Source organism: Podarcis bocagei (genome assembly GCF_964188305.1).
Source record: "Podarcis bocagei genome assembly, chromosome: 14".
Classification (NCBI taxonomy): domain Eukaryota; kingdom Metazoa; phylum Chordata; class Lepidosauria; order Squamata; family Lacertidae; genus Podarcis; species Podarcis bocagei.
Genome location: NC_138139.1, coordinates 3,319,165 through 3,336,413, shown reverse-complemented (window position 1 = coordinate 3,336,413; position 17,249 = coordinate 3,319,165). Strand labels below are relative to the sequence as shown.

General features: G+C 41.2%; 1 protein-coding gene across 2 annotated transcripts in view; it reads left to right on the top strand.

Annotated features, from left to right (window-relative positions):
• MTMR10 (myotubularin related protein 10) overlaps nucleotides 1-17,249 on the top strand; it is a 52,967-nt gene that overhangs the window by 10,833 nt on the left and 24,885 nt on the right. The window contains exons 3-5 of one of the 2 annotated variants that reach the window (XM_081170565.1): nucleotides 8,709-8,845; nucleotides 12,088-12,160; nucleotides 14,644-14,786. In XM_081170565.1, coding sequence (XP_081026691.1) covers nucleotides 8,709-8,845; nucleotides 12,088-12,160; nucleotides 14,644-14,786 — 353 coding nt within the window. Of the gene's footprint in view, nucleotides 1-8,708; nucleotides 8,846-12,087; nucleotides 12,161-14,643; nucleotides 14,799-17,249 lie in introns of both variants that reach the window. The other variant, XM_081170564.1, reaches the window with a different exon arrangement.

The window sequence follows — 17,249 nt, the reverse complement described above, 5'->3', positions numbered from 1 at the left end:
GGAGCATGCAGCTACCCAGAATGCAACACTCACACAAATCGGGGGTTGCCTGTAATGTCAAGTGCTTGGTGGGTGGGTGAATTTTTCAAATTTGGCCCAGAAGCGGTCGGTCAGATATAACTGGCCCACCACACCCGAGGTTCACGTTTCATTTTTGTCTGTACTAGAAAGAATATCATAGCAATGAGGAAGGTTTTTAATGCTTCAGCCCCATTTTCTCCTCACTTTCCAGACAGCAAATTAATACAGTGTATGTTTGGCATTTCCCTCCAGTTGTAGGAAGTACCATATTTTTCGCTCTATAAGATGCACCAGACCATAAGACTCACCTAGTTTTTAGAGGAGGAAAACAAGAAAAAAAATATTCTGAATCTCAGAAGCCAGAACAGCAAGAGGGGTCGCTGCGCAGCGAAAGCAGCGATCCCTCTTGCTGTTCTGGCTTCTGGGATAGCTGCGCAGCCTGCATTCACTCCATAACACACACACACATTTCCCCTTACTTTTTAGGACGGAAAAGGTGAGTCTTATAGAGCAAAAAATATGGTAGGTATGAGACTTAATTGGTCATCGTTAGTAGGAGCTTACCCTCCAGTGAGTTGATATTGCTGACAGCATAGAAGTGAAATAGGCATATTGACTGTGACTTGTAACAACACAGGTTTCTATTGAATTCTGCAGAAATTTAGGGTGGCATTTCCATGGGAAAGCTATTGCTAAAGTCCTAACAAACTTTGGCCAAAAAGAGGCCTCAGTTATTTTTCATGTTTCATCTTTCACAACCAGTGTACAGAATGCATAGTTAACCAGCTAATTCAGGATGCAGGCAGGTAGCATTGTTCCCAGCTAGATCTTCTAATTTTGTCCTAGCTACATCCCATTACTTATTCTATGCTTAGTTCTCTATCTCTAAATCAGAATATTTGAAGAATAAACTTTGTTAACTTTCTATCTATGAACGTTCTGAAATTTGCCCATTTTATCAGAACTCTGCAACTGTCCTTGCTAACATCTTGAAAAGATGTAAACTCTGCTGCTGACACACCTCAGCAAGTTTAGTTACATCCTGCTTGCTTGTATTACTGTTCTGATCAGAAGTGAGTTAGTCACTGTCCCTATTTAACATGCTCTGTTCTCCTACCCCCAAAGACCTAATGTAATTGGGCAGAACCAACTGATGTATGTAGTTTAATTAATTGGTTAGAATGTCTTGATAGGCAACATTTTGTAAATTCAGATAATAAATGTTCATCTCTTATTACCCTTTCTTCACACACACTACTTCCTTCTGTTGTGTGGGTGGGTTCAACGAAATGTCCTTTATTTACTGTTCTCTCACCCCTCTTTTCTTCCCACATTGTCAAGATGGTAGTGCTAGATTCATAACAACAGTGTGGATTTCTGTATGTTAAACACTGAACCCCAAAACATGAAATTTTAAGCCAAGTTGGAGTTGTACTGCTGTAAGTTTTTGGTAGTGTTTTTGTGGGTTGTATGTTTTTAAAAAGCACAGATTTAGAACGTTCTCTCTTTTTATATTCCTTCCCCATCAGTTGCTAGATGCATCATCAAACACAAATCACAGTATTCTAGAAGTATGTATACAGTTGAGTTATGCTATATTTTCAACCACCCCAAACCTCAGGAAACCTGGTGTCTGTGATGCTATTTTTTTTACATTTATAATAAAAATGTGTTGGTCATAAATGCAAGATGGTACACTTGCATTTAAAGGAGAGTTTAATTTCAGAAGCATTGGTATGGCATGTGTCTAGTTCTATATTAAGCACTAAAATAATTTCTTACATTTGTGGTTCAGTGCAGGAAGTTCAGTGACTGCTTTGGTTGTTCTGAGTTAGGAATGATTCATGTGCTAACATTCTACCGTTTATGTTTAAAACTTTTATGCAGGCTCTGTTAGAGGAGGTTGCATTTATGCATAGATGGGTAAAATTATAGGTAAGAGCTATCATCTCTAAGCTAAGCTCGGACTAGTAAAAATCACTGAATTATCTGAGAATACCCATGTTCCTATTTAATGTATACAGTGGTACCCCGCAAGACGAACGCCTCGTGAGACGAAAAACTCGCAAAACGAAAGGTTTTTTCGTTTTCGAGTTGCCTCGCAAGACGAATTTCCCTATGGGCTTGCTTCGCAAAACGAAGCTTGCCCCGGGGACAGCGGGTCTTCTCTTTTGAAGCAAGGGGCGGCCGGGAGATCGCTTCTCCCCACCGCCCCTTGCTTCAAAAGAGGTCCGGGGACAGCGGGAAGCGCTCCCACTGCCCCTGGACCTCTTTTGAAGCAAGCGGCTGCGGGGAGATCGCTTCTCCCCACCGCCCCTTGCTTCAAAAGAGGTCCGGGGGCAGCGGGAGCTGCTGCGAAGCCGGGCGGGGGGTGGGAACACCTGCCCCAGCCACCCCACTTCGGAACGCTGCTCCGAAGCGGGGTGGGGGGGCGGGAGCACCTGCCCCAGCCGCCGGGCTTCGTAGCGCTGCTGCGAAGCCGGGCGGGGGGTGGGAACACCTGCCCCAGCCACCCCGCTTCGGAACGCTGCTCCGAAGCGGGGTGGGGGGGCGGGAGCACCTGCCCCAGCCGCCGGGCTTCGTAGCGCTGCTGCGAAGCCGGACGGGGGGTGGGAACACCTGCCCCAGCCACCCCGCTTCGGAACGCTGCTCCGAAGCGGGGTGGGGGGGCGGGAGCACCTGCCCCAGCCGCCGGGCTTCGTAGCGCTGCTGCGAAGCCGGGCGGGGGGTGGGAACACCTGCCCCAGCCACCCCGCTTCAGAACGCTGCTCCGAAGCGGGGTGGGGGGGCGGGAGCACCTGCTCCAGCCGCCGGGCTTCGTAGCGCTGCTGCGAAGCCGGGCGGGGGGGTGGGAACACCTTCTGAAGGCGGGCGGGGGGCGAAAGTCTTTGTCCCCCCCTGCCTGCCTTCCCAGGGGCTTTTAAATCGCCCTGGACAGCGGAGAAGTCCTCCGCTGTCCGGGGCGATTTTAAAATGCCGCCCGCCAGCATTTTAAGATCGCCCGGACAGCGGAGAAGTCCTCTGCTGTCCCAGGGTTTTTTAAAATGCTGGGGGTGAGAAGAAAAGCCCTTGTCCCCCCCCCCCAGCCTTCAGAAGAGGTCCGGGGACAGACTGTCCCTGGACCTGGTCTGAAGGCGGTTTCCCTAGGAACGCATTAATTGATTTTCAATGCATTCCTATGGGAAACCGTGCATCGCAAGACGAAAAAACCGCAAGACGAAGAGACTTGCGGAACGAATTAATTTCGTCTTGCGAGGCACCACTGTACTTGATATAACTCATTTTTATAGACATATGGAAGATACCCTTAACAAAAGTTTTGACTGAAACTGAACCCATTTTCAGATTACTGTGGTTCTTTTCCTTTGTCTACTATTAAACCTGTGAACCTCTTTCTTCAATCAGATGAGAGGAGTCATACATATTTTATGCAACTAATTGTGGCCTGGATTTGGAACTGAGTGTAATGCACAAGAGGTTCTTTGTGCATATTTATAGTGGAGATCCTGACCTTAAATGACATGCAGATGATGGTTGGTTAATTTACAAGTGCTTGGAAAGGTGCATTTGTTCTCATCTGAGCCAATGAATGGTCAATAGCAGACCCGGTTGGGATACCAGTTAGTGTATGCCATGGTTTGCTTCTTTGGTTGTGCTGGAACAAGCTCTTACTTGGCACAACCAAATGTAGATCAGAGCTTTAGGAGACAAGGAGTTAAAGGACATGCTCAGGGTAACAAAGAAGATCATGAAAACCAAGAACGGTGTGTGTAATAGCGAGCCTTCTGGGACTTTGGTTTTCTGAGTGGACATTTTAGAAAATGATTATTAATTTCTATCATGTGTATATTTGGCTAATAAAATAATCTGTGGCCTTTTAAACTGTGGGGGGTAATTGTTTTTGTTACTATGATATGTATTTTTGAGTTTTATGTTGTAAATTGCGCTGTGATCCTAGGATGAAGGGTGGTATAGAAATTTAATAAATAAACAAAATAAAATATCCCACATTCCTCCCAGGTTGGAATTCAAGGTGGCTTCCAACATTTTAAAGTAGTATTATTTTAAAAAACTAGTTAAAAACAGTAGTTAAAATACATCAAGACCCATTAGAAAAACAGTTTGGCCTGATAGCCAAGTGATCAGCATCGTCTGCAGCAGGAAGGTCTTACAGTGGCGTAGCGTGGGTTGTCAGCACCCGGGGCAAGGCAAGTAATTTGTGCCCCATAACCCGTGGATTTGCGCCCCCTAACCCTAACCCCCAGATGTTGCGCCCGGTGCGGCCGGCCCCCCCTGCACCCCCCACACTACGCCACTGAGGTCTTAGCTTGCCGGCAGAAGAATAACAAACTTTGAGCCAATCTAATCTCTCTTGGGAGGGAATCCCACACTATGGGACCTGCTAAGAAAAGGCTGCTGACTTGTTTTGATCCATTAGGCAGGTGAGGGGATGAGGGAAGATGAAAGGTTGGGGAGCCTTGTGGGTGCCTCATTGGGGTATGGCATTATAACTTCAAAGTAGGGGTTTGCTTTATGTACGTCTTCTGGTTTGTTGTGTGTTGTGGGAAATGATTGACTTATCTGGGGCAGCGATCAACATTGCATAATATTAAAAAGTAATTTTTGTGACCAGTCTGAAAAGCCCTACTCTTTTGCTCATTCTTATCACTTCCATCGTAATCACTTCTCTCTCATTCCTGTAAAATTTAAGTCATCATATCAAGAGATCCTACTGAACAATGTAAACTGTTACTCTTTCTGCAATGTCCAAATACTTTGGTTTCCATTCTTAATTATAAAATTGCCTCATTTTGAGCCTAGCCCCATGTAATCTGCCATTAGTGTCAGCATCTTAAGTATTAATTCACAGGGAAGGATATTGAATAAAATCTGAACAGGTGGCAACAGTTAAGATAACAGCATGCAATTACTTCTAGATCTCTTGTGGGACCACTAACACATTGTAAGAGCTCATGAAAATTCCCTTAAAGGTTTGTCAAAAAGCACTTCATGAGTTTACAAATAGAATCTCACCAGAATGCAGTTTTTTCCCTTTTGAACTTTAAAATAGCTACTGAGCAAGCTGAACAGAAGATTCATTTAAACATGGATTAGAGGAAATTTACATATAAATGCTTGGTGCATGCTAATAAACCTGTTCTGTTTTAATATTCCACTCTTCGGTAAGAACTTATGTGACTGAAAATGCTGTGAGACCATAATCAGGTCAGAAAGCAAATTTATTCAAGGTTTTTTTCAGTTTAATATACTAGTTTGCTCTCTGGGTATCTGTTTATGTACAGTGCAGTGTAAACCATTATATGGTTGAGAACTACATCCATCTAAATATGCTATAAGCTACTGCTGCTGTACCATAAGTGCACCAGTTGCTGGGAGAAATTGTGAGAGTTTTCCCTAGAGAAGTCCTGTGTCCTAGGTAAAACTGAAAGATTTGCTGGGATGATGTGCTAGAAGTTCCTACTTCAAGTCACTTCACTTCATGGGTGGCCTTAGCAAACCACTATTTCTGATCCTCACTACTTTTTTGCCCGCCCTCCCCCAAGCTACAACTGTCTTGTGGCAGTAATGGTATACAGGTTGATTTATTCTGGATTGTTTTATTTGATGTTTTAATGTGTTGTAAACCGCTTTGAGATGGTTTTCTTTAAAATATTGAGCAATATAGAAATGATGATGATGATGATAAATAATGTAAATGCCACCACAGAAAGAGTGCCTTGACATTCCGTCTTGGTGACAGCAACCTAGGTTTAAGGTGCCATTTGGAGATAAGCTTATATATCTGTGTTTCTGATAGTGGCAGGAAGGCATCATAGGGACAACCTCCAATTCAATACTACAACTTCTTATTTTTCCACGTGCCTATATCATTTCCCCAGAATATATCCTAGGACATTTCCCATGTCAGCTGAGTGCATGCATTGGTGCTGGATTCCTAAAATGCACTGGAACAAATGAGCTTTTACATCAGAAATAATCCAATTGTAGAAATGTGCAGTAAAAAAAAAAAAATATTAGTCAAAGATTTTGAAGTTCTACAGCAAACATAAGCACATGTGTAAAAGCACAGATACTGCTAATATGACAAGCAATATGGTACCCACCCTTCAGCCTAAAAGTAAATCTTGCCCAGCTTTCAGAAAGACAAGCCATGTTCCGGATGCAGCTGTTGAGTTTTGCTCCTACTTGACTTTCTTGGTTGCATTTCTCTTTGATACTTACATGACTTCCTTCCTGTTTTTGTCACATTAAGTAGACTTATTACGTTACAATGCTTTTGGTACCAGTTAATTTTGCTGGCAATTTGCTCAACAAAACCTAAACACAGAACCCTAAAACATCAGAATACAATGCAACATAGACATGGGGAAAGGGATCTCCAACAAACAGTTGACGATCAGGTGTGTTTTTTTAAAAAAGGTGTCCCATTCAGTCATTCATAGTACAGTATTTAAGTGGCTTCAGTGCTCACTATGTGAAGTAACTTTCAGTGTTATGTCTCTGCTGTTTAATAAACAATAAGCTTTCATACTATTTTTCTATTGGCTGTTAACATGTTGAGAAGGCATAGGATTTATATATCCGTAGTTTACTCTTCAATTTCAAGCCCAAGAGCACACGACAGGTGCCAGGTTCTTCATCTGGCTTTGCCATATCTGCACTACATCTGGGGACCTTGTTCAGCAAATTCCTCCCATCTGTACAAGTTGCTATGTTCAGTTCAGCAGGTGACTTTATTCTATTTCAAACGAGAGAGAGAGAGAGAGAGAGAGAGAGAGAGAGAGAGAGGTAGTATATATTGAAAATACCAGATTGAAATAAAAACAAACAAACCTTAACTGTGGACAACATAAAATAAATCTTGATTGAGGTGGAAGCCCAAGTGTTGGGGTTGGTTTCTGGAACCTAAAATCATACTCTCTGCTTTTTCTTCTGACCTCCCCCATCTCTCCCCATCTTTTTATAGCATGCTGTTGCATAGTGATATTTCCTGTTTTAGCATTTTATGCTGCCTCACTTCAGAAAAATACAGTGCTCACTTTCATACAGTGAACTGAGGATAAGCTATGTATAAGATATTGTAAGTTGACATTAGAGCAAGATGCCAGCTAGCAAAGTGTTCATGGGTGTATTTTAAACAGAATCTTTTAATGAAATCAAATTGTTGCATGTTTTTTCTGAAAGTATTTGAAATGTAACTCAAATTTGAGAGAATGTAATTTGGATGTAATCCTCTGGCTGGATTAGTGAGCATGTCTCTGTGAATGTCTTCACAGTAATGTGGTGGGTGGGTTGTTTTCTAGTTTCTTGGCAGTCGTCTCTTGTTTCTGCTCTTTGGCTATTCAAGTCACACACAAGTGACTGTCGTTCTGCCCTCAGAACAGCTTATGCCATGGAAAAGGAAAGTGAAGGAAACTGCACTGTTGCTCACTTTAAACATTATAGAGAGCAAATACCAGCTTTGCTGCTTACCTTTTCCTAGTGAAGCCAAACTCCTGAACTGTATTATTTGGCAAATAAATAAGGTTGGTGGGGTTTTTTGAGTGGTTATTGCAAGTCAATTTATCGCTTGCTGGATCATGCAGGTTTGGGATGGGAGAGTAGGACAAGAAGTGACCTATGTTCTTTCTACCTTTTTGGCCTTGCTGGTTGAATAGAAGATCAAACATCTTCCCCCAGCCTTGCAAATAAGGATGGAGGATGACCATACTCCCCTGTCCAGTCTCTTATTGTCATTTTCTGTTGGGGGGGGCATAGACACAAAAGCCATTTTTCTTTAGTCTGGCAGCAAGCAATGCAGAGTACTTTTCACTGCCACCTCTGCATACTCTGCTGTGGTTTTGTGGTTGTATCTGTCAGTATATTTCTAAACAAATCTGATGATCTCTTCTTTGAAATTGAAGTCTGCAGATCTGGATTAATTAACCCATTAAAAGTGGTGTGACTGTCTAGAGGGATGGAATGATCCAAGGGTTGAAAGGCTTTATAGAATGACCTGAGAGGAACAGTATTGTGAAAGGAATAGGAACTCTCCTCTTCTTTTTTATTAGCTATTGTAAACAGTCATTGAAAGATGATGTATATATTTAAATAAATTTTATATCATGATGAGGATGCCGTTTAAAATATTTGGAGGGCTCTTGGTGTATAGAAGAGAAAAATAGTTTTTGGTAACTGGAGATGAACACCTTGAAATTCAGATTTTGCATTGGATTGAGGTGGGGAACCTATGGCCTTCCAGGTGTTGCTGGACTCCATTTGTCATCATCCCTGACCACTGAACACATTAACTGGGGCTGATAGTAGCTGGAGACCAACATCTGGAAGACCACAGGTTCCCCCACACCTGTGTAAAGATACTTGGGTATCATGAAGCTTTTTATTCTCCAGATTGGGATTACTTGATTAATAGGTTCTATTTAGTAATTCTTTATTTTTTCCTTTAAAGAACCATGACATGACCCAAGCAATACATACATTGAAGTAAAGCTTAAGCTCCTCACAAAGGAGATTCAGTATTTGCTTCACAACTAGTTCCCCCTCCCCCCAAAAAAAATTACTTCATAAAATCACAGATTCATGGGTGTGAATTTTCTCCTTGCAGGTTGCTGTGATTAAGACATTGAGTGAATCTTCTTTTAATCTGCTTTCCCCCCTTTTTAAAGGTGAAATTGTGGTGAATGAAGTGAACTTTGTGAGGAAATGCATTGCAACAAATACAAGTCAATATGATTTGTGGGGAAAGCTGGTTTGCAGCAACTTCAAGATATCCTTCATTACAGATGATCCTATGCCACTTCAGGTTGGTTTCTATGCCTATTGAGTTCCATAATACAATTGCCCTTGGCTGACAAGAGGACCCCAGAGACAGACATCCATTGTGGAGGTCCTTGTGCCCATGACCTCCTGCTTAGATTGTCTGCTGCAGCAGGACTCATCTGTAGCCAGCACACTTGCAGTCCTGAGTCCATACATGTTCCAGGAGTAGGCCTTTTAGTTTCCCGAACCATTCCAGGTTCCTTATCTTGAACCAAGCTTAATACCTTGGCTCAGAATTACCTGCATTTGCTGGGAGGGGTGTGTAGGCAGGGAGAAGCAGCAGAATAGCCACACATAGGTCTCCTGGGCTCCTCCTGATGTTAGCTACCATATGTTCTCCTGGATTCTTCATTCAGCCCTAATGTGCCAGATTTTGAATGCTTAATAATATGTTGCTTACCCTGGCCCCAGTGTGTTAAAGTGGATAGAGTGTTGAATTTGCATGGAGACCGAGGTTCATATTGGCTTCCAACGGTAAACCTTGCTAAGTGGTCTTGAACAAGTTGCAATTACTTGGCCTAACCTACCCCACAGGGCTTCTGTGATGGGAAACTGTGAGTAAAAATATGATAAATGAGTGACCTCAAGGAGTACCCTCACATCCATCCTCTTCTTACTGGCCACTGCCAGCTCATGCCAAAACTGTTGGTGATGCACTTTCCTTGTCTTGGCTGCAGCTGCTTTAATGGACAGAAAGTTGTGGGTTCCACAACAAACATGGAATTGCAGCACATCTCTGAATTACTTGGCTGTCATTTTAATGGCCTCGGCAGTGTGCAATACCAGGGAAAGACAAGGCTGAAGCAGATGGATCTGCTTCCTAGTACTGGGCACTTCCCTTGGTGGCTTTGCACATCCACCGAGAGCTAGGTAGCCCATTGATACCCAGATTCAGGTGGATAGCCATGTTGATCTGTCATAGTCATAATAAATAACAAGATTGATACTCAGGCATACTTGGCTTCTTTAGATAGCTCGGCTTAGAAGCTGGAGAACAGGGACCTGGCCTGGCAATGAGGGGTGGTGTTGGTTGAGAGACGGGCCACTGCTCATTCCTGACCTTGTTGAAGAATGCTTCTGCTCTGATAATAATAAAGATTAATGTATCTAACATAAGAAGAGCCCTTCTGGTTTACTTAAAAGGCCTCTCTGTAGGCCAGGTTATAGAAGTCTTACTTACCAGGTGAAGCGGCCTTGGAGGGGAAGAGCCAGAGTGCCAGTGGCCCCAACTCTTACTGTGCACCATGTGCTCAGCATCTTAAGAGAGGCACACCCTCTCTGTTTTTTAAAAGAAAAGATAAATAATTGCTAAAGCATCAGTTCTTTCCCACACTCTTTGAATTTGAAAATCCAATCCAAATAACTTTATTGCACTAGCCATTGGCCATGACGAATCTGAATAAAAATTATGAGAGTGCTATTAAAGAGTTAGAAATGGTGCAAAACCAATTTCTCAATTTGAAAATCGGTGCAAAACAAAATGCCTGGAATGAAAATAAATTTGATGTAACTCGCCATGCGCTTCAGCAACAGTGGTTCCCATTCATCAGCTCTTGTGTGCACCGGGGCTTCCTGGTTTTCTTACATGAGGAGGTAGATGTCTGGTGTGTACAAAGTGGGGAATCGCCACATGTGCAAAGAGCATTTTCCTAGAAGAGAACAGCAAGCCCCGGCTTTGATCACAATTTACATGGCTTATTTTGCAAATGTAGTCTTGTTTTGTTTATAAACTTAAAAGTGGACACTGGAGTTTGATAATGATGCCGGTCCTGCTGATTTGCCTACTTGCATGTTGAAATTTTAGCGGGGAATGTTATTGTCATACATCTAGATTATTGTTTTAGTTTACAAGAAAATAGGAATAGTTTGGAATGAAATTCCAAAGGTACACAAAAATATGTTCAGTGCATTATGAATTAAAGTTCTTTTAGGGCACTCCAAATAGTAAACATATCTAGCATAATACAGTGGTACGTCGGGTAACATACGCTTCAGGTTACATACGCTTCAGGTTACAGACTCTTCTAACCCAGAAATAGTACCTCGGGTTAAGAACTTTGCTTCAGGATGAGAACAGAAATCGTGCAGCAGCAGCAGCAGGAAGCCCCATTAGCTAAAGTGGTGCTTTAGGTTAAGAACAGTTTCGGGTTTAGAACGGACCTCCAGAACGAATTAAGTACTTAACCCAAGGTACCACTGTACTATAAAAACAGTTGCACAGTATAGCTTAAAACTAGTATTAAAATATCAATAAAAGAAGGAAAGAGACAGCAGATATCTTACCAAATGTTGAAAATGCTTATATGGACATTAAAAATATACAAATAAGAACTAGACCAAATGAAATTTAAAAACTGTCAGATGATAGTAATGAGATGCTGACCTAAAAAAGCAGACCACCATGTTCTTTGGTGCAGGTTAATTCTGTGTCCAGGGCAGCTGTCTACCAGCTCCACTTGGTATGACGGCTGAGACCCTACCTACCTGCACCCTGTCTTGCCAGAGTGGTACTTGCTCTGGTTATCTCCTGCATGGACTACTGCAATGCGCTCTACGTGGGGCTACCTTTGAAGGTGACTTGGAAACTACAACTCTCCAGAATGCAGCAGCTAGACTGGGAGTGGCTGCCAGGACCATATAATGCTGGTCCTAAAGGCATGAACACAATTTGAAGTATTAATGCTGACCTATAAAGTCCTAAACATCCCCAGCCCTGTATACCTGAAGGAGCGTTTCCACCCCTATCATTCAGCCTGGACACTGAGGTCCAGCTTTGAGGGCCTTCTGGCGGTTTCCCACTGCAAAATGTGAAGTTACAGCAAACCAGGCAAAGGGTCTTCTCAGTTGTGGTGAAACCCTGTGAAACACCCTCTCACCAGATGCCAAGGAGATAAACAACTCAATGACTTTTAGAAGACACCTGAAGGCAGCCCTGTACAGGGAAGTTTTTAATATTTGATGTTTTATTGTGTTTTTAATATTTTGTTGGGAGCTGCTGCTACTACTGATTGCTTCCTTCCCTCCTTTGGTTTCTCTAATGTAGTTTGCAGGAGAATATTTTTAGCTTAATGTTACGCTGAGTGGCAATAAAATATTGACCCTCAGCCCTCAAGATGATTGCATCTAACCAAACAAAGCATACATCACACTTCATCTTCACAATTATTAGGCCAAAATATAAAGTGAGTTGTGGTATTTATCATGAACTTATCTCCTGTATTCCAGAAATTCCATTACAGGAACCTTCTCCTGGGAGAACATGATGTTGCTCTAACATGCATTGAGCAGATAGTGACAGGTACGTATTAAGGAGCTGGATATGAAAGATAGATTTTTCTTGCTTTGGAGGGGGGTACATTTATATTTAGGAAATTAAAACAGAATAGTCAGAATTCCCAGCTTCCAGTTCTGCCTGCGACTATGGTGGCGGTTCTCTGGGGCTCAAGAGAAGCTTTGATGGAGTGGAGGGGGGATAACTGAGGTGCTATGCATCCCAAAACGCTTCGAGAAAATTCCAGGGGATCTGTGGTCCCCATTTGTGCCTGCTCCCTGCCTCCATGAGGGACAGGGAGGGGTGAGGCGCTGGGTCTTAAGCTTTCCATCACAGAGTCAGCCTCCATGTCTGCCATGGCAAATGACAGATTTCTTTTTCAATTCGGATAATTGGATATAAGTTAAAGGCACCCTGTGGAGAAGATGAGAACAGTAAGCTGCAAACAGTTTGGCTGTTAAGACTGAGGTTTTGTGAAGAAGGTAATTCCTGCCGTAGATGAGAGCTGGAAGTGCACAGGGGTGGATGTTTATATTTTGTATTAAGGTTTGCAAGCTTTTTGTCGCATCTATGCCCTCTTGATTAATAGAATAAAAGTTAACAAGTCTAGTAAACTTCTAGTAAAAGAGAATAAATCTGGGATTTGGTTGGAAAGAAACTGTGTATGTGAGTTGGTGGAGTAATGGCAATGGGGAAGGGACGATCTGCTTTCTTTTTCTTTACCAAGAGAACACTACCTACTTCACCTAAGAATGTTGAAATATAAAGAATTTAAAGTAAATAAGGATCTCAGGACACTGGAGTTGAGCACATTTGCTGTGGACAAGGATTGTTGGAACATACTTAAAAACTGTGAGAAAGGAAGAGAATGCAATGAACCCTGTGAGGAAGGAGTGGATCCATTTGTGCATTTGACCATGAAAGGGGAGAGGTGGGCATGGAAGTTTTCAAGATATTGCAGTATACCCCCCTCCCCACTAGGCTTCATGGGTGAATATCTGTGATGATTTTAGTTAGACCGCATGGTGGGCCAGATGGTTGTCCTTGAGAACTCAACTTAATAATTGATAACAGACCACGAGCTTTGTGATATGAAAATATATCTTACACCAGTACAATTGAAATTTGGGATGTTGAAACTGAGTGTATTTACTATAGACAAAGATTGTTGGAATATAATTAACCCTGCAAAGAAGGAGCAGATCTATTTGCCTAAAAGGTAATCTGGAATTCCTAATGGTAGAGTGCAAGAATTGTGATTTGACTGTGAAAGGGGAGAGGTGGGCTTGTACTGGTTATAAAGTTTTCAAGATATTACCATAGCTGTCAACGTTTCCCTTTTTTTAAGGGAAATTCCCTTATTCCGAATAGGAATCCTCGCAAGAAAAGGGAAAAGTTGACAGCTATGGATATTACAGTACATCTCCCTTGGTTCTTTGGGTTGATGTTTGTGATGATGATTGTTGGATCACCAGATGGTGAGCCAGATGGTTGTTCTTGAGAACTCAACACAATAAGTGACAACAGATTACAAGCTTTGTGATGTGAAAATATACCACACACCAAAGAGGATTCATACAGGAAAGGACTTTGGTTGAATGCACTATGGAATTGGAAAGTAAAGGGGAACAACTAGGGAAAGGGTAATGCCAGGTTGCTATACATGCAAGATGTAAAGGGATTAATGACCTCACTTGTTGATATTGGAAATCTAATTGTTAAATAAATATACATTTATTTAATTTAAATAAATATACATTATTTAAATAAATAAATATACATTTATTTAACTGTATATTATAAATAAATTGATAAATGGACAGCTGATGGATAATGAAAAATCTATTTTTAAGAAATGGAATGTGAATTAGAGTAAATATACAATATAATGCAGCAACAGGGAAAACTATGGACGCATCCAGGAAGTAGGGCGGGAAGTCACAAAAAATGCACGCCTTCTAAATGAAACTGAACTAAGAAATAGGAAGCATTTGTAACCCAAAGCAACAGGGACACCATGTAAGAGTTACGTGGTTTGGACAGCATGTATAGTTGACTCTTGGGCCAGTAGTTCCAAATTATGCCATTGTTTGTGCACAATAGTACAGAGGTGGGTTAGATTCTGACCAGAGGTGCAGTTGTTAGTGTTGAAATTGAATGAAGGAAACACAAGTCAGCTGCAGAACTCACTACAAAGCTGTGAAGCTCTGAACTCCTGGGAGGATAAAGTGGATACAAACAGAAGGATAGTCCATTGCCATTAGGCAGGTGCCCTATTGTTGTAGACACCTGCTGGAAAATTTTATTTGTACACCACTTGGAAAACTTTTATCAAGTTATTTATACATTTTCTAATTAAATCAAAATAAATAAATAGTAAGCAAGTCAATGTACTCTTCAGATGGGAGCTGTTGTATATCAGTTTGTTTCTGTTAAGCATTCATAACATGGTTATTTGTTATATGCATAACTGTCTCCTTTTTATTTTAAAAAAAATTTCTCTCTTGCAGTAAATGACACAAAGAGGAAACAGAAAGTTCTCGGCCCAAACCAAAAGCTTAAATTTAACCCAACAGAATTAATAATTTACTGCAAAGACTTTCGTATCGTCAGATTTCGTTTTGATGAAGCGGGACCCGAAAGTGCAAAGAAGGTATTGCAGCAGGTCTGATATTTGTCTTGAATATTGTCTAGATGGAGAATTAGCCAACAATTTATGGTTTTTCTTTCAAAATAAAAACCTGCCAAATAATTAAATACCATTCTGGTGTATCTGAAACTGGTTACTTGTGTTTCATCCATGGGTTAATCGTTCCATTTACCACCATAAACATCAGTAAATAACTTTGAAACTATAGAAGTAAGATGATGTTACATGCTAGAATCTTGAAGTTGCTTGAAGTGACAATGGAAATGTGTTTTTACTTAGACCTGGCTCTCATTGAGGTGGTAGATTTGTGTGTGAACTATAACACTTGCCTCTGCAGATGGGGACTTGCATAATCGAATGTACCTTTGTATTTTAAAAAATTCCTTCCACATAGCACATCAGGGAGAAGCTAAGCTTGAACCCTTGGAGGGAATTGGTTTGGGGGAGATTCAATCTTGTGGTCCCCCACCTGTATTCCAACACCAGTGGTGCAGCCCAGACCACAGTGAGAACGAGGTCATGGGGTCCTAATCCCTTTCACTCACATTTATACACATTTGGTTTACAAGGTAGGAATAGTAACTCTTATCATAGGCTGATTCTGAGGAGGAGCTAGCTAGCTCTAGCCTATATATGCACAACTATTTCTACTGTATCCCATATAGACATGAAGTAAGTAATTAAGTGGTGAAATCTTGCTTAGCACTTAAGCCCATTTAATGTAACGTTAAGGCTTATGGCTAAATAAATTTCCTTGTTTATCTTAAATGTAACTTGCGTATCATTTTCATGAATCCTGCAGTTGCTAAGCCAAGTCACTTAATAGGAGATGAAAGATTTTGGGTAGTGTTTTTAATGCTGGTGGCATTTGGAAAAACATATACTGGCTTATTCAGCCAATATATTTGCAAGCCTTTTGCCTGCATATACAGTCATTTTGCTCCATCTTTCATGGTGTGTAGCAGCCAGACCAATAAGTTTGTGTTATATCCTGGCTTGTTCCAAAGTTGGTAACTATTGTTTGTAAGAAAAGAAAGTATTGTTTGTAAAAAAAGAAGAAACCATGGTTAATTAAAGACTTAATGGTTTGATTGCTGTGCACTGCAAAGGAGTCGTGCACTCGAGCAAAAGACTTGTGTATCCATTTCATAAGCAAACACAAAAATACAGTCATCCAAACCAGGCCTCTGTGTTTTTTCTAATCCTTGAAAAATATTTTTCATCACCACCATATTAGGTTTTTTTCTGGTTCTTGCAGTTGCAGAATGTATTCCTTGCCTGTCTTTGCAGCAACCAGTCTTCTAATAGCTTTGTTCCTTAAATGTTTAATACACAATAAAAGGGGCTTCTGTTTTTTTGGAACCACAATTCAGGTAAATGAACACTTGTTTCCTCTCACTCAGGCTTGGGTCCACCTTCTAAAATGTCACTCACACACCTTCTGTGACCTAAGGCCCACCATCTGTTTTGGTGTCTGTTCCCTAAACTGCTGAGAGCCAAACTAGATGCAGTATGAGTTCATGATGGGATTGCCCAGAACCTTCCGCTTTAGTAAAAAAATAGCAGTGCTATTTATCTAGGTTTATTTCCCCGTTTGTCAAAGCAGTTGCATGGACATGGTAATTTAAAAGAAAGAAAGCAGGTAGGTAATCTGGGTCATAGGTTTCCTACATCTACTTTGACCTCTAGTTTTAGTGCATTAGTCTTCAGCCAATAAAACCCACTTCTGGGTCATCGCCCAATCGAAAATGCACCCCATTTCAAACTACAGTTTGAAAGTGTAGGGATTGAAGACTCAAATACTCTAATGGTTCATTTTAAACCCCCTGAGACTTCACAGTAGAGGTTTTGTTGATACTAGAAATGGAAACCGTTTGATTTATGCTGACAGTGGCTGTCCTTTGAGCTGCCAGTAGTCGAAGGTTAGGGCATGAAAATTTACACATAGCTCCTGGAAAGTTGAAGTCAGAGTTTTCTCTGGCAGATGCTTAGCATTTTGCACTTGTTTTAAAAACTACCGGATGAATATTTAGGCTTGGTTAAAGAAAGAACAAGAAGTCCATTCAGTGTGGCATCTGCTGTTATTTTTGCTGTTTTGGTTTTAAATTTCTCATAGAGCTATATGTAGAGCTAAGGGCTTTACTCAAACACAAATTTCAAGTGAAAACTGTAAATACTTAATATCCAGAAACCAATACAGAGACTGAATCAGCCTTAAGCATGCTTTCTTGTGCAGCACACTGGTATTTTTTGTATATGAAATGCTTAAAATTTCATTCCCATAAGAAGTGACTAGGAGACATTTGGACTTTGAGATCTTTGAATATCTCAGTATATACATTGCAATATAAACATTGCTTATATTGATAGTATTAGCAGAATCTGTACTTGAAATGCATGATTTGGGACTCAAATTTTGTACATGTGTGATTGAGGGAGCAACATGACCAGCACATTGATAGTAAG